The sequence below is a fragment of the Bolinopsis microptera genome, chromosome 8 (assembly GCF_026151205.1).
Source record: "Bolinopsis microptera isolate Bmic1 chromosome 8, MBARI_Bmic_1.0, whole genome shotgun sequence".
Taxonomy (NCBI): Eukaryota; Metazoa; Ctenophora; class Tentaculata; order Lobata; family Bolinopsidae; genus Bolinopsis; species Bolinopsis microptera.
This window is the reverse complement of record NC_087079.1, coordinates 13,930,415-13,958,030: the sequence shown is the minus strand read 5'-3', so window position 1 is coordinate 13,958,030 and position 27,616 is coordinate 13,930,415. Positions and strand designations below refer to the sequence as shown.

The window sequence follows — 27,616 nt, the reverse complement described above, 5'->3', positions numbered from 1 at the left end:
TTGAGCCGTGTTGCTTCGTCTGCTGTGTTCGCTGGTTGGTTAAGGAGGTGTTCTATTTTGTCCTTAAATGTCTGATCATTCTGTGCCGAGCGAAACTGGGTTGCTGAGTCGGCAGAGAGATTCTCTGATCTGTTCCATTTGAAGGATTTGGGTGCATCCTGGATGTCTTTAGTGTCATTACTGGTAGAGATCCTCTTTAGATGATTGGTAGAGATAGTCATAGAGAGTGGCCTGTGATCGGAGTACTGGGATATGCTCTCGATTTTGAGTTGGCGAATTTTATCGTGGAGACTCGTGGATACGCAGATATAGTCAACAGTGCTAACACCGTGGCGTTGAATACAAGTGGGTGCACCAAAAATGTCACCCAGGGTCCTACCATTGAGAATGACTAGACCAGTTGTTTGCAGGAGTTCGATGAAGGGTCGCCCGTTTGTGTTCAGCTTAAGGTCCGAGTTGTTGCGTTTCGTCAGCTGTTTGCAGTAATGGGCGTTAAGTTCGTAGTCTTTCAGGTGTCTATTGTTAGACATCATGTCATCCATTGTGCCAGTTCTAGCATTGATATAAGAGTCATTAGAGGAGGGTATCAGCGCTGAGAAGCATATCTGTGCTGCTGTGGTGTTAAGCAGATGTAAGTAAAGTTCCTTCACGTGGCCTACAAGACCCGTTTTCTTGTAGAGAAAGTCATTAATCCCCGTGTGGATATATATGCACTCTGGTTTGAGTCGCTTTAAGGTTTTGTTAAGTTGTTTTGAGTTCTTTCCCAAGTCAGAGTAGCTAGTTGCTTTAAAGCAGTGAACATTGAACTGACTGTTAAAGCGTCTTGGATCGAACTCATCAAAGTTCTCATCGTGGATCAGGAGGCACATACAGCATCTTGACAAAGGGGGATGCGTGGTGTTAAGGAATTACGCGGGGAAGTTGGCCGAATTGTCTGAAAAGGGGCTCGATTTGATGATTCTCTTAGCTGGGAACCACATTTCATGCCTTCAGAAGCACATGCTATTAGAAATAAAGAAGAGCAAGGCAATGCATGGAAATATTAGCTATCTCCTCAATAGCATTAAACTATGCATTGGTAAAGAGCAAGATGCAGACACTTTTGATGAGCTGTTTGAAACGTTAAGGAACATGGAAAATTTGACAACACAGGATTTGAGAATGGTAATGAACTTATACTCGAAATCTATGGACGATTTCTGTAAAAGAAAGCAAATGACAGCTGTTTCGTCTTCTAGAATGATTCCCAACCTATTTCGGAGATCATTTCAAGACATTGAATCAGTGATGAACCCCATCTCGCTTGCCTGTCAGGATTTCGTTAGTATTCCAGAACTGCTGTATAAAGTAGAGCAATACGCTGATGACATGTATATGTTGGTTTCAGTAAGCTGCTATATCTTCAGTTCCTTTTTCAAGCTGTACAAGGTTTCCTGTCAGGACTTGTCCAAAAAGCAAAATAATGGACTCGTGGATAAGGTTATTCAGCAGACTGTCAAGGAGTTGAATCGAATACGTTTAGTGAGGGGCTGGAGCAAGATTTGTCAGGATTACTTATACAAGAAAAACGAGAGCGTAAATTATTGCTTGGGGAATAATTCTTACGAAACAAGTGTGGGAAATATTGTCAACAAGTTCATTGACAAGATGAAAGAGAGCGAAATAACATCGGGGATGGACAGTGCTGAAATCTGTGGACGCGTGACAAAAACCCTTGTTTTTGAAGAGTTCCTGACAGTGGGTCGGAAGTACAAGTTTTACTTCAAACATCCTGATATTGAAACGTGTGGTGAGCCAGGTAATTGTGGGTTCCTGCTGGAAGTTACTCCAGCCTTGCCAGGTCAACCCAACAACTTTAACATTGAGTTGTGCACTGAAACTCAGGAATATGCTATGGACATACATTTTCATGACGTAGTCTCGGCTGATAAAATGCATTTTGCAATCAAATATCAGGGGTGTGGTGATACGGAGACTCAATTACTAAGTCCTTCTATTTTGGTAAACCTGCCTGGGAAGATGATATGATATTTTGGGATTTTTGTAAAAATTCATTTATGGAGAGAAAAGCGAATTGGATGAGACCAATCATTTATTACGATTTGACGAAAGGGTAATCTATGATTGAGCCGTTCACATTCTTTGAAGCAAAAACGGTCAGTTTTTAATGGTTTCTTCAAGAACCATGATGTGTTAATACAAAGGCAACCATTTATATAAAATGAGATGACAACTTGAACCAATTGATCAATTACGTATATTCGTTTAACTAATAATTATGTTTTCGATTGATAAATGATTATTTGCAAATATGTATTCAATTATTTTATTAATAGATGTTTAATTATGTATCAAAACGAGGTGTAAGCCGTAATAAGGTCTGCTGTGCCATTGTAATGTACAGGGTTGAAATTTGTTACCTTTTATCCAATTTCAATATAGAATTATCAACAACCGTATTGTGATAATTATAATATTCTTTAATGAATGAGTTGGACATGGCTGTATAAATTTGAAGTCATTACAATAATTATATTTACAAAACAGCTGTTCAAATTAAGTTACGATGGAAATTTATTCCTAGCTTACTTTATTATATTGGAATACTAATCTTATCTTTATTCTTAAGATTATAAATCAAGAGGCTTGCATATAATGAACATATTGACACGGGTGCAGAGTTGAGTCTGTACGGAACCTAGTAGTTTCAGATCCTTGTTTAACTTGCCGTACAGCAAGGTCATCCACTACTTATTATGACAGAAAATATTCTTATCTACCCTACAATGCAATTTTATGAAGATTTAATCGGAATTGTTGATCACTCATTCGTTTTCTGACTGTGAGAACGTTTGGTGGAAATTGTTACAGTTTTAACCACTCTATTCTCTAAGCTAGCGGGTACCATGGTTACCATGGTTACCATAGTAACCATGGTAACCATGGTAAAAACACAGTGACACACCAACTGATGTAACTAACCTCTGTGCTATCCGGAACAGGGTGGTATCCCCAACTCGCAGGCAGTTTGTGAGGTTCAGTTCCCGGATATGTGGTCCAGATGGTCCGTCTACTATGTTCCGGACACCGTGATCACTAATCCGGATACAGTCTCCCAGGTTGACTACCCGTAATCCACGTGTTCCAGAGAATCCCTGATAAAATTACATCACGTGATCACGAATCATGGTTCACACGACGGTTGCATACCCATTACCCAGGGGTAATGGTGTGCATGATTCCAGTAAGCTATAACTGTTCAAAAATGGCGAATACATGCATACGACAACAAGTTTTAATCTGGTATCTGTAATTGGGTTAATTTTCGTTGTCAGACAGAAATATATAAATATCAATATTTACCTTTAGACCAGTATCACACATCTGTATACAATCAATGATAAAGAGGTGGACCAAATCAGGGCACCCTCTACCGACCATTTTTATACTGGCTCCAGTGATGTTGTGATTTCCTGAGAACAATGTATTAAATGTTCCTGAGAACAAGGTATTAAATGTTATAGAGTATGTATTTTAGAGCTCGCTAACTCTTTAATTATTCACTGAGATCGACTGATTTAATTTAAAACCTAGCCGAGCTAGTGAATTAAAGTCAAATAACAGGGTGCTTTAAATTTAAATTAATACCTTCAACGCAGAGAGTTTTTAAGCGGGGAAGATTTTCGGCGATATGCATAAACGCTGTATCGGTTAGAGAAGAAGCGTGCCTTAAATGTAAGGCTCTGAGATTAGGGCAATATCTGATGGGAAGAATCTGGTTAAATATTAGGAAAAAATTGAACTGTCTTGATTAAATTACTGTACCCTAGAAAATGTAAAACACAATATCAAAATTGTTTGAGAGAGAAACAGCGAACTTATTACTTGGTAAAGAAGTAGAGGCTCTCGTCTTTCATCCGCGCTAATTTGTTAAGAACTAAGCTATGAAGAAGAGGACATCCTCTGGCTATGTATCGCATTCCTTCGTGGGTTATCTGAAATTACTCACTATAATCATAAAAGATCTGATTTTGAAGACTCCGCCAAGGGATATAACAGAAAATGTATACTCATTTTTGGGAAAAGTTTAGATTCTTTATAAAGAAAATGTGAAGCCCAAGTACATGACTATGAGAACCTTGTCGGAAAATCCACCAGCATGTTGGAAATCAATTGAAGAAATTCACGAATATAAACTAGGAGAGGTACCTGTGAGCATCCAGAAATATCAAGATGGGAGAGTTTGTGGAGGCCCTGTCCGACCATGAAGTAATAAACACCGGCTGTCGAGAAGCCGGTGCAGCCGGCTAAGGAGAGATACTGGATATTCACGTAGTGTCTGTGAGAGAACAATGTGTATTAGTACTTAAAACTATTAGTTGCCCATTTATCTTCGCCAATGGGTGTAGCTATATCTGTATTTTTATTTTATTTTTTAATATAAAATGTTTCAAACAGTATACAAATAATGTCACAATCATGACCCTATGGCCTATATACTATATTTTTAAAAAACCTTCAAAAACTCAATATTTTGAAAATCACCCTTAGCCTTGCGGCTCCGAGTTCAAATCTAAACTGTCTATATTGACAAAGTTCTTTCTCGCCCCTCTGTCTCCCCGGAGAGAAATTACCGTCGTTCTTAAGATTTCGAAACGAAGGCGCTTCCTAATGTATCCCACAGCATCTGAGTACCTCTGCCCTGTGTGGTATTCCATCTTACTAGCCAGCTTCTTTACTAGTCTTTCAGCTTCACCACCCATTCCACCAGACGTTGAGAAAACTAACGGCGTGAAGCTTCCTTTCTCTACTTCCAGGACCCTTGCATTGTAACACCGTTTTTTCTCATTTTCATGGGACTGGTACATTGCTGGGATCGATTTGCTTGCATTGGAGGGGGCTGGGGCATGGAATACCCTTACATCAAAAAATGCCCTCTCTGAAGCATTCCAAATCGATCTTGCAGAAATGTCCAGCCTAGCTTGGTCTCCTAGGACTGTTCCCTTTGGCAGCTCTAGACCATCAACTGGAAGAAGAACTGGTTCAGTCTGCACATCCTTGCATTTCACAGTTCTCATTAGTTCTGCAAAGGTGTCTCTCAACGAGTTGTGCCGCAGTGACACATATCCACCAAGTTTGCAGATGAGCGCATGGTTTGCTGAATATTTCTGGCCACACGTACATGTTTTAGGGCAATCCTTTAGGTTCAGGTTATATCTGAGCGCTATTGCGTCTGAGAACTGTTGTTTGTTCATCAGATATCCATACTCTTTTAACGGTAGTGCTGTTAACCAAGCACTTGCCCCTTTCTCAGCAGCTAGTTGGAACATCAACTTTGCCAGTGTGTTATATACTCGTTTTAGCAGTTTTAGTACTATACATTAAACAGTATTTTAGCGTAGTATTTTAGGGCATTTATTAGTGTATTTAATACTGTATCAATTGAGTTCCAAAGCACAACTGGAGCATTTCAAGGAGATGCACTATCAGGTAATCTATTTACTGTTGTTGAAGCCGCTGCACTTATTCACCTCAGATCTGTACTCTCCCAAGTATCATCAACACCTTACCCAGTAAATCATCCAATCCCTAATCCTCCTATCTCAGAAGAATTCATGCCACTCGAAACAGGATACTCTGATGATATTGACTTTAATAACACTGAACTTGCTCCACTCAAAGAAATGCTTCCTATCGCTAAAGATATATTCCAGCAGTGGGACCTTCATATCAATTCTTCCAAGACTGAATTTGTCCATTTTTATTTAGCAGATCCTAAACCCACTGTTAAACGCAAGGTGATTGTTGGAAAAGTGTATAGAGGTGATGAAGAGTGGCGCTCTAACAAAACTTTAGGATCGTTGATGTGCACTGTTAAGGATATCAAGAATCGAATATTCCTTGGTATTGTTGCCTTTAGTAAATTTCAGAAAGTTTGGATGAAGAGCAAGATTTCAGTCCAAAGGAAGATCAAAATCTACGAGGCACAAGTAGTCTCTATTCTACTCTACAACTGCAACTCCTGGGCTGCACCACTAGCTTCGTTGAATGAACTTGATATTGCTCATCGCAAACACCTCCGAAGAATCCTCAACATCAGATGGCCTACTGGGGTTATTTCTAATGAGGCACTCTATGCTCGTTGTTATGTCACTCCCTTGTCTGTGAGAGTCTCTAAGTTTCGATGGAGAATGTTAGGACATATCTTAAGAGGACAGGAAGACTCACCAGCATACACCTCTATGTTATTTGCTATAAATTCTGATATTTTTATGGAAGGGAGACGGGGTAGACCATGTTTAAACTTATTAGATGTTATTAGAAAAGACTTGACTAGTAGAAATCTTGATATTAGACTTAAGAATTTGACTGATTTCGAAGACCTTAGATTTTTGGCTTTAGATAGGGAGGAATGGAAGAAGTTAGAAGATGGTTGATGTTTTTGTTTTCTTTTTTATGCGTTTTGATATCTATAAGGTGCCTAGGATGCTCTTTTAAAGAGATATTTCGTACTTTGAAAGATTTACTACTACTACTATTAGTGTACGACATTTAGTACATCAGGGTAGTGCAGGGAGTTCAGTTTAACACCTCTGTTTCGGGGAGCAGAGAGTTCATTTTAAGGGGGCAGGGGGTTTTCTAATAGAGGGGAGTGACATCTATCTGCTACTTTTGGTCCCATGGAAAAATATTGTTCCTAGACGAAATTATTGCCGGTCAAAGGTCAGCGCTCATGTGTAATTGTATTGCGCAAGCGTATTCAATCGCGCGCCCTGAAAATCGAGTCTAAAAATCTATCTTCTCCTACATTTTTTGAGCAATCACCTTGAAACTTTCACTGGGATATGTTCTAAGGACCATTTAGAAGATTTCACTTTTTTTAGAATTTCGAGATAGGCCTTTAAACATTTTTTATTCCATTTTGAAAATCTTGGACCTCTTTTTTTGACGATTTTTCCAGGTCCAAGATTTTCAAAATGGAATAAAAAATGTTTAAAGGCCTATCTCGAAATTCTAAAAAGAGTGAAACCTTCTAAATGGTCCTTAGAATATATCCTGAAGGTTTCAAGGTGATTGCTCAAAAAATGTAGGCGAAGACAGATTTGTAGACTCGATTTTCAGGGCGCGCGATTGAAAATCGCTCACGCAATACAATAATTACACATGAGCGCTGACCTTTGACCGGCAATGATTTCGTCTAGGAACAATATTTTTCCATAGGACTAAAAGTAGCAGATAGATATCACTCCCCTCTATTAGAAACAACTATAAAATTAATTTCGAGAGAAATTTCATAAAGACCCCCCCCCCCTGCCCCCTTATAATCTCTGTTTTGATTATCAGAGGGTGCATTTTAGCACCTCTGTTCTGGTTACAAAGAGGATAGTTTAGGAATTGTTTAGAGTAGAGAGTTTTGGGGAGCAGAGAGTTCATTTTAACATCTCTGTTTTGATTATCAGAGGGTGCATTTTAACACCTCTGTTTTGGTTACAAGGAGGATAGTTTGGGATTTGTTTAGAGATTGCTAAAACGAGTGGGAGATTGTTTATACTATCTGGGGATATTTAAGAGTGGGCCTGTTGGATGGCAGGACACTTTTTGGTTTGAATACAGCAGACGTTTACAGTTAATGTTTACAGTTAAAGACCTAGGATATCTGTATCATTGAAATAGTACAGGGTGGGCCAAAAGTCAGTGTGCAAACGTTGGGTCTTATACCTCCGCCGTGTTTTATATTTGAGAGCTGTTGCTTTGCAGATGGCATACTGTACTTACTGGTTCGAGGATTCCCTCGTCAAAATTTGAAAATTCGAATATTTTAGACCACGCCCATTCAATATTAAAACACCTATATTGTTTTCTCTGAACATGCTGAACGCCTAATTTTTTCAGAGACGGTAGATTATCAAATGTTGCATATGATCTGAAAACATGAGGCAAAACGGATTAGAAATGAAGAAGTTATCAAGCATTTTGTGTATCTCGTTAACAAAATTGACTGGGTGATTATGTGACACCGTGACACGACACCTTAATTGGGCACCCTTAACAATTCCCATAATGTTTAACGGGGTAGTTAACGGGGTCACCTTATCACGTGATTAGGTAAACCAATCACCTGATCACACGTAATGAATAAACTCGTTATGCTTCATATCTCGGTCATCTGAGAAGCTACAGTTCTAATTCTTTCAGGACGAACGTAATTCGAATGGCCAAACACAATTCAATAACATTTAGCTTGATCCGACTATCCAAACTATCAAATAAATGTGAAAATGAACCTCCATTTGAAAAAAAATGAACGCGAATATTTTTCGAGTTGACAAATTCCTCGAACCAGTGGTGGTACTAAGTCATACCAGAAGGAAGTATTTCAATTGGGCACTCAGTGACTGAGCTATTAAGGCCAACGTTTGCACACTGACTTTTGGCCCACCCTGTATATTGAGGAACACTGAGATATTGTAATTACAATTCTTAACGGTTTATTCAATTTGAAGTACTTTCCATTGTCACCTTCCTGAACCAAATTGTGAGGAAAAGAGCCTTTTATTGTTATTGACTCAAGCTTCTGACGTATTTCTGCTTGTTTTTGTAGATAGAAGAGATTCCGTTCGGTCGTTATTTCGGTTTTCACTCCTTTGCTGTGTTTCCAATCCTCTGTGTAGTTGTCTACCTGCTTGAGAATGGCTTCTTTTAGATGTTTTGTAGCTTTACAGGAGAATTTGTACTCTCGATCTGCCATGTCCATCATAACTGGAATACCTAATCCTCCATATCTTGGTGGTAGAGCCATTATGTTCTTTAGTTCATCAGTGCAGCTAAACAGTCTGTTGATGATAGCTGGGATAAATTCATCACGTGTTACTTGTTCCAGAGGAGTAAGCCTATCTGCAACTCCTGGGGTATTTCTGCAGTTCTGCATACATAGTTCCATCTCTTACTAAGCCCATACACATATGCACTGTATGCTATTTGAGGTTCTCTTGATGCTATATCACTTAACTGTTTAATATCACGACACCATTCTTGAACTTTTTCCTCGATGATAGCCTCTTTTCCTTGATCTGTTCCGATGAAGCTGCCCAGATATCGTCGACCAATGCTTGTCACATTGACATCTGGGAATAGGGTTCTTGCATTCTCTTCGTGCTCAGGCTTAACTATCACCCATGTTTTAGAAGATTTAGGGCTGTATCCAAAGAGTGGTCATTTAATACAGAGGTTATCCCACCACTTCCTCATTTCTTCCAGTTTTCCCCCAGCAGCAGAGTCATCAGCATACCAGATCTGAGTCACCTTTCTCTCAATGTTTCCTGCATCAATCAATGGTATTGACTCCAGGCTTTTTATCCAGGGGGACAAGTCGACATGCTGTCAATCAGGTCAACAGCGGTGGATCCAAATTCCTGACACATAGTTTCCTTGCTATCCCTGCTATGGCATTACATAGATCCTCACACTTCTTACCAAACTGTTTGGAACACAGTAGTCTCTTCCATGCATCCGCATCCATTCCTGAAGGCCCTGCAGCACCCTGTACTCTCTTTGCTGCTTGTCTTCTCATTTCCCTGTCAATACTGTCAAAGATAACCGGCTCTACTCTCCTCACTGGTCCACCCAGACAGCTTCCCTTTGATGCAGGTGATGCTTCTCTTTCAACACTTTAATCACATCTGGAGTAGGTTCAAGAATCCCGGTGGCATTTTCACCAATCCACCGCATTGCTGCACTGACTTTTCCTTTCATCATGAGTCGAGTGAAGACTCTCTCAACATGGCCATGTTTATTGTTTATGCTTCCCCTTTCCCAATCTCCTCTGAATCTCCTGTCCTTCTCGCAGCAGCTCTTCTAGCTTACCTGCCTGCCACAAAACAAGTCTTCTCTTCAACACTTCAGTGTGTTCCTTTGCTTTGGACCTCTTTGAGGGTTTCTGCGACAGTAGTGATGGCATTATCATCAAAAGGGTCATGGTCACTGATTTCATAGCACTGCCTGATGTGAAATTGTTGGCCACTTTAGTCATTTCTTCGATGAATGCTTTTCCTGCCGCCCCTGAGGGAAGCAAAAATATGTTTCTTCTCCATTTAACTATAACACCATATATTTCCTCACATTTTGTCAGAACTTCCCAACTATTCCATGGTCCTAATTTCAATCGAGATGGATCACTTACATTTTCATGATCTGGGAAACAGCACTCCTTTGCCTCTTCTACCACAGTATCAGCGTCCTTTGATGTTGTTTTTAGGCATCTTGGACATAGATATTCATCATCGCTTTCACTAAGTTTCTTGTATTCTGTTTTACTGATCTTCAAGCAAGTCCTATGATGCCATGAGCGACATCTTTCGCACAGCAAGCCATCATCATACTCAGTCACTTTAAGATTGCATATTGGACAAGTCTAAGTAAGTGACCTCAAATCCTTGATTGCTTGAGATTGCTTATTTGTTTCTTCTGGGTCTGTATATTGATCTGGATTAGTAAGCCTTCTAGAGTCGGTATTTTTGTTCTCAACTGATTTAGATCTGGTTTTCATCCTTTCCAACCCAAAAACGGGGACCACTACTGTTTTCCGAGTCGATTACCAGCAGGAGCTGTAGCTTACCGCTGACAGTCCCTACTGGATGCGGGTCTCCTTAACAGTAGTGGATCCGAATTTGGGATCTGATGGAGTAATCTCGACACCAGAGGGTTTTACAGAATATTTCAGATTTATCAGAAAATATTTTCATTGCACCCTTAAGTAACTTGTAGCATAATGAATATAACATAAGAATGGCTATATCTGTATTGACGTCTATCAGGGTCCCTATAAGCATTATACTTCTCATTGCCCTTCTATCACACTGATTAGTGCGTTCCATTTGGATTCTGAAACACATTGTTTATCGAGGGTTCAAAATAAATCAATAAAAATCTAAATAAGCAATACCTCGCTAAGACCCTCAAAACTCCATCGTCAAAGTAACACTTCGCAATGTTAAGATAAAGCAAGTTTTTACAACCCAGTCCGATATCATTGACAACGTCAGCATTAATCTGCTTTATCCCTGACAAACTCAACTCTTGTAGATTCCGGCATTCTCCTGCGACAGTTTGGAATATAAGGGACCTGTTTTAAGAAAGTACATTTTAATAACGTGATCAATTTTTTTAATCAATAAACTTTCAAATTGTTACACAAATACATCATTTTATTTCAAAGAAAATTCGCCGAATGACCTTACATGCGCCCTATATATCAACTATACTCGGCTATGGAAAATCATTGCATTCTGTTGCTAAATAGGGTTAACATGTACCTATATATCTCAGAGATGATGAAGTGACCCTGACACAGTCTCTTAGGTTCAAGTTACAAAGAAAAGATCGGAATTTGTGAGCCAAGTTAGCAACTAGTCTGTCTGTAGTTCTGTCTTTGATGCGTTGTAAATCAATCTAAAAAGAATGAAGAATCTCTCGTTACATTCTTTCAAATATTGGCTTTAAAATGTTTTAATAATACTGTTTTTAAAAGCAGAAAATCTATTCACGATTTCGCAGAAGAAGAGTGAATCTTCGACCGGATCGATGGAGTTGCTTTTTAAAATCAAATAGCTTAGTTCATGCACGCGATTGCGCGTTCCGAAGTACACCTACTGCAATGTACTTTAATCATAAAATGTTACCCGTTTCCATGACAACCGGAGCCGCGCAGACACAGCAGCCTCTACGCACCCAATTCAAGCAATGTTTATTTCGGTATAACTTACTGGAAAACTCACCAGACTAGAAATCGAAAACTTTAAATTACCTGAGTCCATAGAGACCGATCCTGAACCATTATCTTCCAAGATCTGCACACGAGCGAACAAGTCAGTCTGTCGAGTACGTCCAGAAATGAGAATATCTGAAAATTCATCGAATGAGCTGTTGTAGTGTTGTTAGCAAAATCAATAAGTTATTATATGATGATTGTTGGGAGAGGTTGTGTATTAGCATACAAATTACAAGTTTAATGAAGTCTTCTTCTGATTTGTCGGCGCCGACTGTAAGCCTTCCTTACGGTGGCATTCACAACCCGTCCACGTAATAATGTAATATCTCCAACTCCTGCTGCTGGAGAGAGAGACTCCCAAACATAGATATTGGCAACAGAGTCTTGAAGATCTGTTACCACCGCCCTGTCTGGTTAAATACAGAGAGACAGGGACTTCCAGTTTAATGAAGTATTTATACCATAATATTATAGTTTAATGGTCTGAAATGATTACCAGTAACTACTTACTACTGAACACTAACTAGTAACTAGAAAAAATATAAATCCTCTAAAATCTGCTGACCCTATTACTGGCTTTGTGAGGAAGTTTTGAAATAAAGTCCTGTCCAACTGCCTTATCCTTGACCTCATCTTCATCATCACTGTTCAATATCTCGTACTGAAGAAGGAGTTTCGTTAGCATTAGAATTGTATGATCATACCTAAAGGAAGGCTGGTAATCAGTACAGAGCAATGAGCAGATTATGGAGCATGCTATAACAAACTTTGTGTGTTTATGGTTTTAGACTCGTGTGTATGGTTGAAACATTTGTCCAATACTTGATGAGGTATGATCGTAATCCCAATCCCGATCCCGATCCCGATCCCGATCCCGATCCCGATCCCGATCCCGATCCCGATCCCGATCCCGATCCCGATCCCGATCCCGATCCCGATCCCGATCCTGATCCCGATCCCGATCCCAATTTGCTAGTATACGTAATAAGCGCCAAGGACTGACTTTGGCGACATACCCAATTGTTTAATCTTACAGCTCAAACTTTTGAAGCTAGTGTAGACTGTCTCAGAGCCCTCGTGACATCGATACCAATGGAATGGACATAATTAGTTGGTGCATAAGGTCTCGACTGACTCCGAAACACAAAGAGTAAACACGTGAAACTTATAAACTGGTATAATTATAAAACCCGTACAAAACCAACACCGATAAAACTTTGAAGGAGAGCTATAAAGTTTGAGCTAGAATATGAAACAATTGCACAGCCACACGCGAATATTTATCTGATGAGGGCGGTAATAAACTGACCACAGCTATACTTAATAAACCACATCATTCACAATTAGGTACTAAACTTATCTTTGTTTTTTCACGTTTTGAGTACGCCTTGAGAGTTGAGTACGATTAGTAAGTTTTTCTCAGAAAATTTCTGTTAGGATACCAGTCAGAATCAGATAAGAATATGGAGATAGTGAGTTGTATGAAAGTATCTTACTGACGAGAATCATTGCTAGCTGTCTGATGTAGACTGGGCTGCAGTTCACAAAAGCCAATGTTGCAACAGTTTTAGAGGATTTCAATTCTGTGTAACTCTTTGTTCGCCCAGCCCTTGAAGTTGATTGTCTCAAATTAAAAGCCTTCTTGACAATTGTAGCAAAAATGTTATCAAAACCATTAAAGATTTTCATAATTTTGCAGGCAGATTTTGAGCGTTTATTTATTTACCCTTTCATTTCTTACTTAGTTATCGTCATAGGGCAACCAGAATATTTGAAGTCACCAGGCTATGTTGAGGGTGAGGAAATGACCGCATTTCAAGAATAACCTATAAAATCCCAACTTAAATAAAAGTTAATAATATCTCCCAACGTCATGTTTGATAAAAACAGTCTACAGAGATATAGACTTTTCCTGTGTATACTGTATAGTGTTATTAAACGAAAATTACCTTGAAACTTTTGAAAACCGTGCTCGTTGTTTCATGGCACCAGAAAAAGTAATAATAGTAAGTAATAAAACTTCTTGTGATTCACTTTCTGGAAAGTTCTCAACTAGACTAAAACTAGTTAATAAGCATACTAATAATAGAAATTAATCAGAGTTCTAAGAGACGTGGTGATGTGTTATTTATCGGATATTAATACCCAATTATCCTTTTCTAATAAATTAGAAATTATCCACTGTTACTTTATATTCTTCAAAACTTTGTTCTTTCTGTTGAGCGATAGTAAGGGAACCATATTTGGTTCAACTGTTGACGATTTTAGGATTAATTTTCTTGTTTACTTTTATAGCCAGTAAACATGTCACTCAATACTCAAATTAATGTGTACGTTATTTTCGTTAAACATTACAATTGTATACTGTGTCTGTATAGACCATTTTCTATTCGATATTCAGTTGATAGGGGCAGACACGTGTCCACGTTAAGTCAAACAGTGCACGCGGGCCCTGATTACTTTGAACAACCCGTTTATTTCTTATGATTATCTTTTATGAGCTGTTAAATCATCTGTCTAATATAACAACCCCTGTAATTTAATCAACTTATAATGACATGAATTTCTCAACACATAATTTGATAATTTAGGCTAGTTTCAGTGATCCGTGCTACGTCTGACTGCCAGTATAATCAGTCTCGGCCTATAAATACTCATCACACTACTACGTTAATACTGTTATGTTATTATCTAAATCTTAAAGTAATAAAACGTCTAGATGTTTCATTTAACATTTAGACAACAGTGGAAAATGTCACGAATATTACAATACCTTTCTTTTCTTGGTTTATCGCGACAGCCCGTAATATTATCCAGGAACCGAGCTCCCTCACTTTATTTAAACCAAATTTAGACTGTGACCTGAGTTTCTAGCCTAGAAACTGTCGCCAATCGTTTAAGATAACAATTATCGGATACAATTACGAGTTAGTTTGTAATTTTTAGAATACATGTGCCATATCTAATTGTAAAGTGCGATATTGTGACTTAGCATGCTCTACTACAAGTGGATTACACAGCTCTCCCATGAACTCCACCCCATGATATACGTGATGAAATCCCGACCAATTGTCTTATCTTTATTCAGCAATTACAGCACGTCCCGACGCTACATCAGTCACGTGACACAGTCACGTGACACAGTCACGTGACACAGTCACGTGACGCTGTGTAAGCCGTCACGTGACGCTATATCAGCACCTGATCACGTCTAGGAACTACGTCCACCAGAAGCCTTTAAACCGGATCTACCTCGAGTATTCTTTTATGGGAAATATTATTATTATCTCCTGGACAACAACGAGAGAACCCCCGTCACGATGACGGCGATTGATTCATCTCAGTCATGGTCCTTGCCGGTCCTGACAGGACGGTTTAATTTCCGGGAACCTCACAATTTGTGACTTCACAAAACCTTCATATATTCCCCGAATTTACACCCGCCTCTTTACTCTGAGTTGTAACGAGTTGTCGAGACGTCTTGTGAGTTTGCTGATTATCTTAGCCGCTTATCGCGTTTATTTTGCCATTTTCGATCGTTCTAGGCTTGTGGCTTCGGGACATACAAAGTTTCCTTGAGCAAGGGTACGGTTATACTTTTCGAAAAGGGATAACTCTTATAATTTCGAACATTTATTTCAAAGTGATCAATTCTCGTTCTAGATAATAAAATTATCGCGTTGAAGCGATTAAAACCACAGTGTTGAGCAGTCTACAGGCTGAACCATTTCGGTAATATTTCGGTAATACGGATTGATACCCGAGTCGATTGAATAATATTGCATTATTATCTCTTTATGTTGTATGTTGTGTGTGACTCCTCTGTTTTTGCTGCTGCTTATCGTAGATCTTAGAAAATTTTTCGGTTGTGCTAGATTTTTATTGTACTTTAGTACACTGTACAGTGTACAGTAGTAGTAGCAGAGTGTGGTTGAGTATGCACTTTGAGCCTTGAGGTGTAAAATATGAATTTTAATTTAACTATTTTTGCTTAAAATAACCTCAAAGTCTATATTTATATAGTTTTATACAACTTACAAAGCAATGCACTTGTAGCCGGCTATAAGCCATAACAAAACACAAGTAAGCACCGGCCAGCTGCTAGAGGGCGAGGGCTGTTAGGATTTTCCTCGAAATGAAGACCTTTGAGAATATATAATTATCATCTTATCCTATTTCTCGCGTGACTGAAAACTTTCCAGGGACGTGACTAGGGCCAAGTGAAACTAAAATTTGTTATTATTGGATATTAAAAGGATGAAGTACGACGCTATTAATGGCCTACAACCTCCTTGTAAATAAACAAACTTAATGGATAATGGATATAGAAAAGTAGAAAAATAATAATAAAAATAAAATATAATTATATATAGATTTCCCTTCCTGTGAGATCCTGCATGATTGAAAAATTTGTTTGACTCAACCGGTCGTTTCTATTTGTATCTAGCTCTCGGCTTGCCGATTGAGCACTGTCAGCAGACGACGCCACCCACAATAATATAATAATACAGGGTGGGCCAAAAGTCAGTACCCATACGTTGGCCTTAATAGCGCAGTCACTGGGTGCCCAATTGAAATAATTCTTTGTGGTATGATTTAATACCACCACTGGTTCGAGGAATTTGTCAAATCGAAAAATATTCGTGTTCATTTTAAAAAAATTAAGGTTCATTTTCGCATTTATTTCATAGTTTGGATAGTCGGATCGAGCCAAATTTTATTGAATTGTGTTTGGCCATTCGAATTACGTTTGTCCTGAAAAAATGAGAGTTTTATAGCTTCTCAGATCACCGAGATACGAAGCATAACGAGTTTATTCATTACGTGTGATCAGGTGATTGGCTTACCTAATCACGTGATAAGGTGACCCTGTTAACCAACCCGTTAAACATTATGGGAATCGTTAAGGCTGCCCAATTAAGGTGTCGTGTCACGGTGTCACATAATCACCCAGTCAATTTTGTTAACGAGATACACAAAATGCTTTATAACTTCGTCATTTCAAATCCGTTTCACATTATTTTTTCAGATCAGATGCAACATTTAATAATATACCGTCTCCGAAAAAATTAGGCGTCCAGCATGTTCAGAGAGAACAATATAGATGTTTTAATATTGAATGGGCGTGGTTTAAAATATTCGAATTTTCAAATTTTGGCGACGGAATCCTCGAACAAGTAGGTACAGTATGCCATCTGCAAAGCAACAACTCTCAAATATAAAACACAGCGGAGCTATAAGACCCAACGTATGGGTACTGACTTTTGGCCCACCCTGTATTATTATATAGTATAATATAATTATTATATATAATTATTTATAGATTTCCCTTCCTGTGAGATCGTTTGTTTACGTGATGTGTTTGTTTACGTGATAGGAGGCACATTCTTAAGGTATCCATAAGATTTACTACTTCGTCAATCTTCGGAACACCGAAGGAGTGCTCCTTTGGTGTTCTGAAGAAAGATGCCAGAATTTTATCTTTATATAAATTTAGCAGCATTTTATCTTCCTATAATGCATAGTATAATATATACAAAAAATGGAATAAAAAATACACAAAATTTGATATATAATTTCAGTGGGTGTCTGCACTGTGGTATTTGGTAATAGTTTTGATCGGTTGTCAATACAATGGGGTTGTTTTCAAAGTTTTTCTGTTTAACATAGTAGGTACTAGGTTGCATCAGTCTTTTTTGGTTTTTTTGTTAGAGATACGAATTGATAAGCGAATATCTTATTTTATAGTTTAGTTGAACTTGCACACAAAGATTCGCGTCAATGTGTGTATTTTGTGCGTATTATCTGTCTAAATTATTTCCGATAAGAAAATTGAATACTCGGTTACAAGTAACTTAATATTGATAACAAGAAAAGTTAGCCAAATATTTGATTTATCTTATTTCACACTTGTTATTGTATTGACGTTCCTTGTTGCCCTAGAATGAAGCTCTGGCACGTAACCTTGTTTTTGGTTGTATGTTTGACACTATCTGAGGCTGGAAAAAAGAAGAAGAAAAATAAGGAAGAAACTAAAACCGATAAGAAGAATGCAAAGTGCGAGAAGAGGGTGGGGAGGTTTGATCAGTGCCTGTCGTTAGGTGAGTCAATCTTACTTAATTGATACCTAGAACAAAGATCACTTTTATAATTGCAACTTACAATAATTGTTGAATTTGAATTCTGTAATTTACCCATTGAGCCAGTTCAAACTTTAGTTATTTCATATAAAAATTCATATCATGCGTCGATTTTTATGTATTTCTCCCTCCAGGGTACCAGCCTATACACTACAAGTCCTGCCAGGATTTATCCATCGAGTTGGAGGGCAAAAAGAAGAAAACATGCAAAAGATTAGAAATGAGCATCAAGAAGAGATGTAGTTATACCTGTCAACCAAGTAGGTTTTATTCACATGATCGTTACGTGATCATTCAGAGCCAACCATAGTTTGCTTTTAATTTTTAAGGTCCTGTCGGCACCTGAAATCGACGAAATCTGCAGGGGTGGAGCCAACATATAAGACGTGTGGTGGGTGCAGAACCGCATTATTGACCTGATACCGCACTTTTTCCAACCATCGAACAATTTATTTTCCCAAAAATATTCTAAGAAAGTTCATTATTCTTATTATCATACTATGGCAAGTTGATAATTCAGCGACTTTCGATATTATTGATATTTCTTTTTTTTTTATAAAAGAGGGCGAATCTTGGCAAATAGGCAAATGAAGAACTCATGTACTCATCAAGCTGGAAGCTGATCCCTCAAGAGATTGAAATTGTGTTACATTAGTTTAGCAACGTTAAAATGTGTTATAGTTATAGTTATAGTTCTAACTATAACTATAATACATCTTAACGTTGCTAATGTGACTTAATGGGAGTCAATGAGGGATCAGCTTCGAGTTTGATGAGTACATTAGTTGTTCATCTAAAGATGATGTTATTGTTTCAAGGAATTCTATCTTACACACAGCGTGTAGGGATCTAATGTTGTAAAGTTACCATATTGATCATTCTGTCTCAATTACGCTCACAAAAAGAACGTACATGTTGCCTCTGTGATCATTTCTATCACAATTATATTTGATTGAGAGCTTTCAAGTTTCAATTCACTAATTCTTCACTAAAAAAATAATAAACATTTCTACAAAAATTTAAAAACTACGAGTAATTACTGATTTAGCCAGAAACATAATACACAGTTGAACTCATGCAATGAATATGTAGAATCTACACTGTCCCCATCACAGTGCTAGGAGGTATCACGGAGCTGAGTGTTGATGATAAGGACGCAATAGAAGCAGCAGATATCGGACTCAGAGAGCTGAGAGACCGTGCAGTGCGTCAGGGAACCCTAGATGAGGACAGTGCTTTCGTCAGAGGAGAAATCGTCCGAGCTAGATACCAGGTTGGTTCCCTACATTACCCACATTTTAAAGAATCAGGCCATTATTTTGCAGTTTTTTTACTGGTCGCTGTTAAGAGTTATTAATAGGATTACATTTACATTGCTAAGAATTGAAACTATCACCAATAATCCGTGTTTCTAGTCAGTTTACGCAGTCCATTCTGATAGTTTATCAGTTTAACTGAAATAACGATCGTTGAGTTGATATATACCTACATGGCAGATTTTCAGAAAGGCTATCAAATTGAGTCATTCAAAGAGTCTATCAACTAAATAACGAACCGTACCTTGGGTATCTAATTTATTTTTTAATTGTGTCCCTTATCATTTCAAATTCTCTGTCCATTCAGTTTCTTCCTCCTGTGGAGGAGCTGTAGGCATGAGTTCATAAGCGTTACCACCATGATACGCAGTATCTAGACCCACCCTCTCATTCTCATCATCTACTCGTAACCAGCCAGCCAGCTTCAACCCTCCGAATACCAACGTAGCCATCACCCCGGTCCACGCTAAGTTAGCTAATATTATCACAACCTGAGCAGCAAGTTGTTTCTCTGCTTTGCCTGGGTCACAGTGAGATCTGTAGAGTATTCCACAACTTGCTGTACCATACATTGTTGCTACATGCTCGGGAACGGCAAAGAAACCCACTGCTAAGGTGCCCCAAACACCACCGGCTAAGTGAACTGGAACTGCTTCAACGGCATCATCTATCTTGAGCCAGAGGAGGAGCTTGCAGGCACTGAAGTAAAAGACGGCACCACCGAAGCCGATTATAAGAGAGCTGTAGGCATTTACAACCCCACATCCAGCGGTAATTGAGACCAGGCCAGTTAGAATACCATTGTTGACAACAGGAACATCTAAAGATCCATGACAGAGGCGACTCAGGGCTGCACTTGTCAACCCGGCAGTGGCAGCACTTATCGTCATATTGACCACCACGTTGCCACAGATAACGGCCATGTTTCCTTTAATCGACAAGGCTGAGCCGACGTTAAACCCGTACCATCCAAGCCACAGGACCAGAGTTCCTGTAGTCTGAAGGAGAGTGCTTTGCTGTGGGAGGTGGTTCACAATTCCATCTTCTCCAAACCTGCCTTTTCTTGCTCCCAGGAAAATGCAAGATATCAAGGCTGTCAGACCTCCAACAGAGTGCACCACAGTGGAACCAGCAAAGTCTATAGCTCCGACCCCAAAGAGCCGAGAGACTGCAGGTAGAGCAGGGGAAGCCCACCCTGTATCAGACCACACCCAGTGAACAACCACCGGGTATACCAGGCCCGTGAGTGCCATAGAAAATACAAAGTAAGATGACATCTTGGTCCGCTCTGCAATAGCACCCACCACTATCGAGGAGGCTGTAGCAGCAAATGCGAACTGAAGGAACCAGAATGCATAGTCCCGGCTGGTATACAGCCCGGTGATAGCAAAGCTGGTGAAACCTATAAATGGTGAGCCTTCGCCGTATGCGAAGGCGTATCCGACGAGATAGAAGGATACAGCCCCTATAGATGCATCCATGAGATTTTGAAAGATGATGTTATTCGTATTTCTCATAGAGACACTGCCGATCTCAAGAAGGGAGAATCCCAGCTGCATGCTGAGAACAAGGACTCCACAAAAAATCAGGAATGCTGTGTCCGTTGAGTTTGTTAGGGAGTCAGAGATATCAGATTCCATGGTCGTCTTTAGCTGTAGGGGTTGAGTTTTATAAGAAAAGTTAAGCTTTTGTTGCCAGAGGTATTGAGGTAACTTGGTAGTCGGGGAATCAATACAAAAGATCATATAACTATATAATAACACGACGTTATCTAAAAGCTTCTTAAATAAACTGTAGCCTGTAGTTTTAAGAATGTGTTTTCAAAGCAATGGTCCATGGATATATGATTTCATCATCATGGAGTCCATGATGTCGAAATCGAATATATCCAACCAGACGAACGAGTGGAATCTTGGTCCGTCCCCATGTTAGCAACTAAATAAATAATAAACAATTCTATGTTGATGTTTCTTTCATTCAAATTTCTGATTGTTTCTGAATAGACTCAGTGAAGACAGATTCTAAGTTCTAACTAAATCTATTTAGAAACAATCGGAAATTTGAATGAAAGAAACATCAGGTCATGCGACTCAATAACAATGCACGAATCCACCAGAATCCCATGTTGGCAAAATTAAGCAAGTCATTAACGCGCGGCCCGAACGGAGAAGTGAGGTATTATCTGCTATGCCTGAACTAAACGAAACTCAATAAGAATGTGATGGAACAGTTTAGAGTGTGAAGAATAATGGAAGAATGTGATACTTGTAAATATATAATACAGTGTTTTCAGTAATGTTTTAAAATGTTTAGTAAAAAGGTCTTGACTAAGTTGAAACTTCCAAGTTAGCTACGTTTATTCCATGAGCCCATTGTTCAATACAGAATTTATAGTTAGTTGGAAAAATCATGCAGGTCATTTGCGCGGCTCGAAATGAGTACGAGGGTATTATCTGCTTCTTGCCTGAACGACACTCAATGAAAGAATGTGAAACGCGTAATATACATCACAAACAGTGTGTAGTATATAGTTTGATAATTTTCTTGTCCGAGATATTATCGTGCCTCAGGAGTATTAAATAAGTAGCAGAAGGTCGACTCCCAAGTTAGCTACGTCTATTCCATGTGCTTATTGTTCAATATAGAATTGATCATTAGGGCAAGAATAGAAATGTATGGCTTCCGTACTCATTCAGAAGCTGGACCGATTGAAATAAGGTGATTACTAAACTTTAACACTTTAAGCAACCAGCACTTTGCCATTTCCAGGTATCTGCCAAGGTAATCATCAAGCAAATTAACAGATATGTGGTCTATTATCTAGGAGGGTCCTGTAAACTTTTGGCCCATAAGTGCAGGATGATCGCAATGACCATATAATATATATATAAAAACCCGCCAAATAAGTATTTGACATAATTAGATGCTTGAAATGGTGTATAGCATATATTATGGCCATTTTTAAACGGTTGCACATATTCAAAAGTTTATTTTCTGAAATACGAGCACCTGTAAATTTTTTTAGATATAATTTGTTTGGCCAATAACTCAGAAAAGAAGCATATTATATATAATAAATGTGCCAGTTGCGATAATTTTGCACTTATTTGGAAGTCTTATGTTCAATGAATTCACAAAACAGCATACATACTATCAAATCTGTATTCTAGACTAGGAACCGACCGGTATGTGGTTTTGGCTGCCAGACGATTCGGAGTTATCCGCACTTTCGGTCGTTTTTCCGAAATTTGCGAACCTTTTGACAGAATTCTGCACGTAAAAGTTTTTGTCCATTCAAAAAGTTGGTATATCTTTTATAAGATCGATTATCGATATGATATAATTGATTATTGATATTAAATACAAAACAAGAGAGGGAGAAACGTTACTGCTAATCAGCTAACGACCAAGTTCTCAGTAATGATGATCTTAATCTCCAACAGATTCAAATTGTGTCACTTTAGTCATGACTAGATATTGTAGTTATTGATTAATACGTGTATCAGAATTCAGAGTGTGTAAATCTTCGGGAAGCGACGTATTATTGTCTATGAGGCTTGGACCGTGAACGTTCTTTATTGTCTTATTAAACTGGACAATCATGTGGATCAACCAAAGTTTGAAGAAGATTAGATCTAAAATCTGGCGCACGTTTTGCAAAAAATGCTGCAATGAAGCCTGAATAAGTTGTTGAATCGGATTCAAAACTGGATCGTAATTAAATTTGAAAGCAATACTAGAGCTACCTTTCGTTAAAAGATGATTTTAAAGGTGATTTTGTACAATTGTAGAAATTTTCTACGATTAAAACATCGTCTTGATCATTAAACTGAGCCAATCAAAATAAATGTTAGACCTAATGCCGCAAGATGACGACCATGAAAAATCCAAATTGGGTGCATTTATCCGGTAACCGTAAAAACTATATAAATTGATAAGTTTTAAGCAATTAAGCACACGTGCGCGTAACAGAAGTTGTATCCCAAACACAATGACAAGTTGGTAGAGGTAGCAAACAGAATGATAAGTTGGTCGAGGTAGCGAGAGGTAGAGAGGAGGAGAGGGCGATATTATTATTAAAACACACCCAATGAGGTCTACGGATTAGCAATTTTTAGAGGATAGTAATATTGAGGCATAGAAAAATTTGAACTATGTTACCTGTTAGGGGCTAGGGCCTGCCCACACTACGCCTCTATTCCCCGAATATCTGCCCACACTTCGCCATGTTTTGACGGGCCACATGGCGTGGGTCAAAAAAAACGGATCACACAACTGGCGGGAACTCTGCCCAAACTACGCGCCTCGTTGTGTGAATCCAGTTTTTTTGACCCATGCCATGTGGCCCGTCAAAACATGGCGTAGTGTGGGCAGACATTCGGGGAATAGAGGTGTAGTGTGGGCAGACCCTAATACCTCTACACTCAAGTTTTAAGATTACGTTAACGTTCTAAAGCTTTGTTTTATAAACTAACACAATAAATTCGATCATATAATATTACCTAAGTTGTAGTGAACGGTGGATTTTGAACGCACGTTCCAGTCATTTTGTAGTAAACGTTATTGAACGTTAGTGAACGTCAGTGATTATCAAAAACAAAATTCATGAAAATAAACTTTTTGAAATCTCGATTTCCCCAACTGATAATTATTAATGAACATCTATGAACATTTAATTGTCCTCATACTCATAAGTCAATTGTTAGTTAGCAGAATTGTAGATTTAGCGGAGAGATAAAAGACTAACGTAGTAACTCGTACTCCGTTTTATAGATCTAGAATCTAGATTGTAGAGTACAGCTATATAAATATCTTCCACATACCACACTTTATATTATCACAAACGTTATTGAAACTTCCATGTTAGCTATGTTTATTCCATGAGCCCATTGCTCCATAGAGAATTTATAGTTAGTTGGAAAAATCAAGCAGGTCAAGAAGGGATAATCCCAGCTGCATGCTGAGAACAAGGACTCCACCAAAAATTAGGAATGCTGTGTCCGTTGAGTTTGTTAGGGAGCCAGAAAGGTCAGATTCCATGGTCGTCTTAAGCTGTAGGGGTTGAGTTTTCTACGAAAAGTTAAGCTTTTGTAGCCAGAGGTAACTTGGTAGTCGGGGAATCAATACAAAAGATCATATAATTACACGACTGACACGTCATGACGTTATATAAAAGCTTCTTAAATAAACTGTAGCCTGTAGTATCAAGAATGTGTTTTCAAAACGATAGTCCATGGATATGATTTCATCATCACGGACTCCATGATGATGAAATCGAATAAATCCAACCAGACGAACGAGTGGAATCTTGGTCCGGCCCCATGTTGGCAAATAAATAGAAATAAACAATTCTATGTTGATGTTTCCTTCATTCAAATTTCTGATTGTTTCTGAATAGACTCAGTTAAGTCAGATTCTAACTGAATCTATTCATAATCAATCGGAAATTTGAATGAAAGAAACATCAGATCATGAGACTTGAAATAACAATGCACGAATGCACCAGAATCCCGTGTTGGCAAAATCAAGCAAGTCATTTGCGCAGGTCGAACGGAGAAGTGAGGTATTATCTGCCTGAACGACACTCAATAAGAATGTGATGGAGTCTTGAGTTTAGACTGGAGTCTTGAGTTTAGAGTGTGAAGAATTTAATGGAAGAATGTGATACCCGTAATATATACAATACAGTGTTTTCAGTAATGTTTTAAAATGTTTAGTAAAAGGTCTTGACTAAGTTGAAACTTCCAAGTTAGCTACATTTATTCCATGAGCCCATTGTTCAATACAGAATTTATAGTTAGTTGGAAAAATCAAGCATATTTCTTTGCACGTGCACGTGCGTGTAATAACCCTCGTTACCATGGTTACTTTGCAACCTTTTGCTTTTTACCTAATTTGCACGTGGGCGGTCGTACAAACTTTGTACATTGTACAAAGGGAATTCTCTGAATTATTTAAGTAAGACTAGAAAACCCGTGGTCACAGGGAGGAAGCTAATAGTATTTTTTGTTAGAAAGTTTAAATCGCGTCAAAAAATATCCATCTCAACCGAAGATACAGCCGATTTAAATATAAAACACTTTAAACACAACGTAATTACCACAAAACCGATCAAAATGACGTTAAAACAATCTTTGCACGTGCATGTGTGCATTAAAACACCGTTGCTATGGAACCTTTTGGTTGTTACCTAAATTCCTATTTTTCATCTAATTTGCACGTGGGCGGTCGTACAGTGTACATACAGAAATAATTCTCTGAATAGAGATAAACGTGCCAGTTGCGATAATTTTGCACTTATTTGGAAGTCTTATGTTCAATGAATTCACAAAACAGCATACATACTATCAAATCTGTATTCTAGACTAGGAACCGACCGGTATGTGGTTTTGGCTGCCAGACGATTCGGAGTTATCCGCAATTTCGGTCGTTTTTTCGAAATTTGCGAACCTTTTGACAGAATTCTGCACGTAAAAGTTTTTGTCCATTCAAAAAGTTGGTATATCTTTTATAAGATCGATTATCGATATGATATAATTGATTATTGATATTAAATACAAAACAAAAGAGAGAGAAACTTTACTGCTAATCAGCTAACGACCAACTCAGTAATGATCTTAATCTCCAACAGATTCAAATTGTGTCACTTTATTCATGACTAGATATTGTAGTTATTGATTGATACGTGTATCAGAGATGCTATGTGTGTAAATCTTCGGGAAGCGACGTATTATTGTCTATGAGACTTGGACCGTGAACGTTCTTTATTGTCTTATTAAACTGGACAATCATGTGGATCAACCAAAGTTTGAAGAAGATTAGATCTAAAATCTGGCGCACGTTTTGCAAAAAATGCTGCAATGAAGCCTGAATAAGTTATTGAATCGGATTCAAAACTGGATCGTAATTAAATTAAAAAGCAATACTAGAGCTACCTTTCGTTAAAAGATGATTTTAAAGGTGATTTTGTACAATTGTAGAAATTTTCTACGATTAAAACATCGTCTTGATCATTAAACTGAGCCAATCAAAATAAATGTTAGACCTAATGCCGCAAGATGACGACCATGAAAAATCCAAATTGGGTGCATTTATCCGGTAACCGTAAAAACTATATATAAATTGATAAGTTTTAAGCAATTGAGCACACGTGCGCGTAACAGAAGTTGTATCCCAAACACAATGACAAGTTGGTAGAGGTAGCAAACACAATGCAATGATAAGTTGGTCGAGGTAGCGAGAGGTAGAGAGGAGGAGAGGGCGATATTATTATTAAAACACACCCAATGGGGTCTACGTGGATTATCCATTGTAGAGGATTGTAATATTGAGGCATAGAAAAATATGAACTATGTTACCTGTTATACCTCTACACTTGCACTCTACAGTCTACACTCAAGTTTCAAGATTGCGTCAACGTTCTAAAGCTTTGTTTTATAATAATATAAACTAACACAATAAATTCGATCATAATATAATATTACTGTATTGAACACCCCTCTGATAATTATAGTAGAGACATTCTGACAGAAGGTTTTCTAGGTGGTGGCAGGAGAAAGGTTCATGATAACAATGAAGCTTGGTGTAACGGACAAGACAGAGTGTGCAGCAGCTGCAAAGGACAGAATTGTGTCCTTTTCCGATTGTAGTCACGAAGAAAATGTAAGTTGAGCTTGAAGAACAATCTTTTTGCATTCTTGTCTCTTGATTTCTGAGAAATTGGAATTTTCTTTCCCATTATATGATTGACAGCTATTTCATCATGATCGTGTTTTTGTGGGAAAAGTTCGTTTTGCGTATATTTTACGGGGCCTTACTGTAAGATGAAGTTAAAGTTGAAGTATAAATCGCAAAAAAACACCAGACATGCAGAGGAAACATTACAATGTGATTGCTCACAATCAGCTCAATCAGCGCTAGATGAATAATTAATAAAACTTACAAATTGTAATCATTTCAGATGGGGACATACTACTTTTCATTTGTACGAGCTTCCTGGAAAATGCCTCAATACTACTTTGAAGAATTTCAAGACATAGACGGACCCGGGCTAAAAACCAAATACTGGGAACGTGATTTTACAGATAATTCTAGATGATTAATTAAACCAATGGAACATTTTACGTTACACATATATTCGGTGTAAATCGTGCAGTTTTTTATGCATATAAAAAATGTTTGTTTTTTCTGTTTTTTCTTTTCTTTTTAAGTTTTTAGGAATTTGACCTCATTAAAGGCTAGATATTATGTACTTTTAAGTTTTGAGACCTGATATTACTTATTCATTTAAATGATGTTAATAATAGTATTTAGTTTTTACTCTTGAACCACAACGTTTGATTGAACCCGAATAACAAGCCATAAAAATGCTAAAATAAATAAAGAACAGGTTA

General features: G+C 38.1%; 3 protein-coding genes across 6 annotated transcripts in view; 1 reads left to right on the top strand and 2 right to left on the bottom strand.

Annotated features, from left to right (window-relative positions):
• Positions 1-27,616, bottom strand: part of LOC134820040 (F-box and leucine-rich repeat protein 13-like) — a 53,621-nt gene that overhangs the window by 22,930 nt on the left and 3,075 nt on the right. For all 4 annotated transcript variants that reach the window (XM_063830223.1, XM_063830224.1, XM_063830225.1 and 1 more), the window contains 9 exons: positions 12,333-12,428; positions 11,804-11,899; positions 11,313-11,448; positions 10,943-11,096; positions 4,210-4,339; positions 3,886-3,995; positions 3,649-3,761; positions 3,364-3,473; positions 2,983-3,155 (listed from right to left, as the gene is read on the bottom strand). In XM_063830223.1, coding sequence (XP_063686293.1) covers positions 2,983-3,155; positions 3,364-3,473; positions 3,649-3,761; positions 3,886-3,995; positions 4,210-4,339; positions 10,943-11,096; positions 11,313-11,448; positions 11,804-11,899; positions 12,333-12,428 — 1,118 coding nt within the window. The remainder of the gene's footprint in view (positions 1-2,982; positions 3,156-3,363; positions 3,474-3,648; positions 3,762-3,885; positions 3,996-4,209; positions 4,340-10,942; positions 11,097-11,312; positions 11,449-11,803; positions 11,900-12,332; positions 12,429-27,616) is intronic.
• LOC134820044 (uncharacterized) lies at positions 17,676-27,550 on the top strand. Its single transcript, XM_063830230.1, has 5 exons — positions 17,676-17,868; positions 18,042-18,167; positions 19,023-19,180; positions 26,766-26,885; positions 27,184-27,550. The coding sequence occupies exons 1-5, from the start codon at positions 17,712-17,714 to the stop codon at positions 27,319-27,321; spliced, it is 699 nt and encodes a 232-aa protein (XP_063686300.1). The 5' UTR covers positions 17,676-17,711; the 3' UTR covers positions 27,322-27,550.
• LOC134819807 (ammonium transporter 3-like) lies at positions 19,412-20,871 on the bottom strand. The gene has a single exon (XM_063829956.1). The coding sequence runs from the start codon at positions 20,861-20,863 to the stop codon at positions 19,505-19,507; it is 1,359 nt and encodes a 452-aa protein (XP_063686026.1). The 5' UTR covers positions 20,864-20,871; the 3' UTR covers positions 19,412-19,504.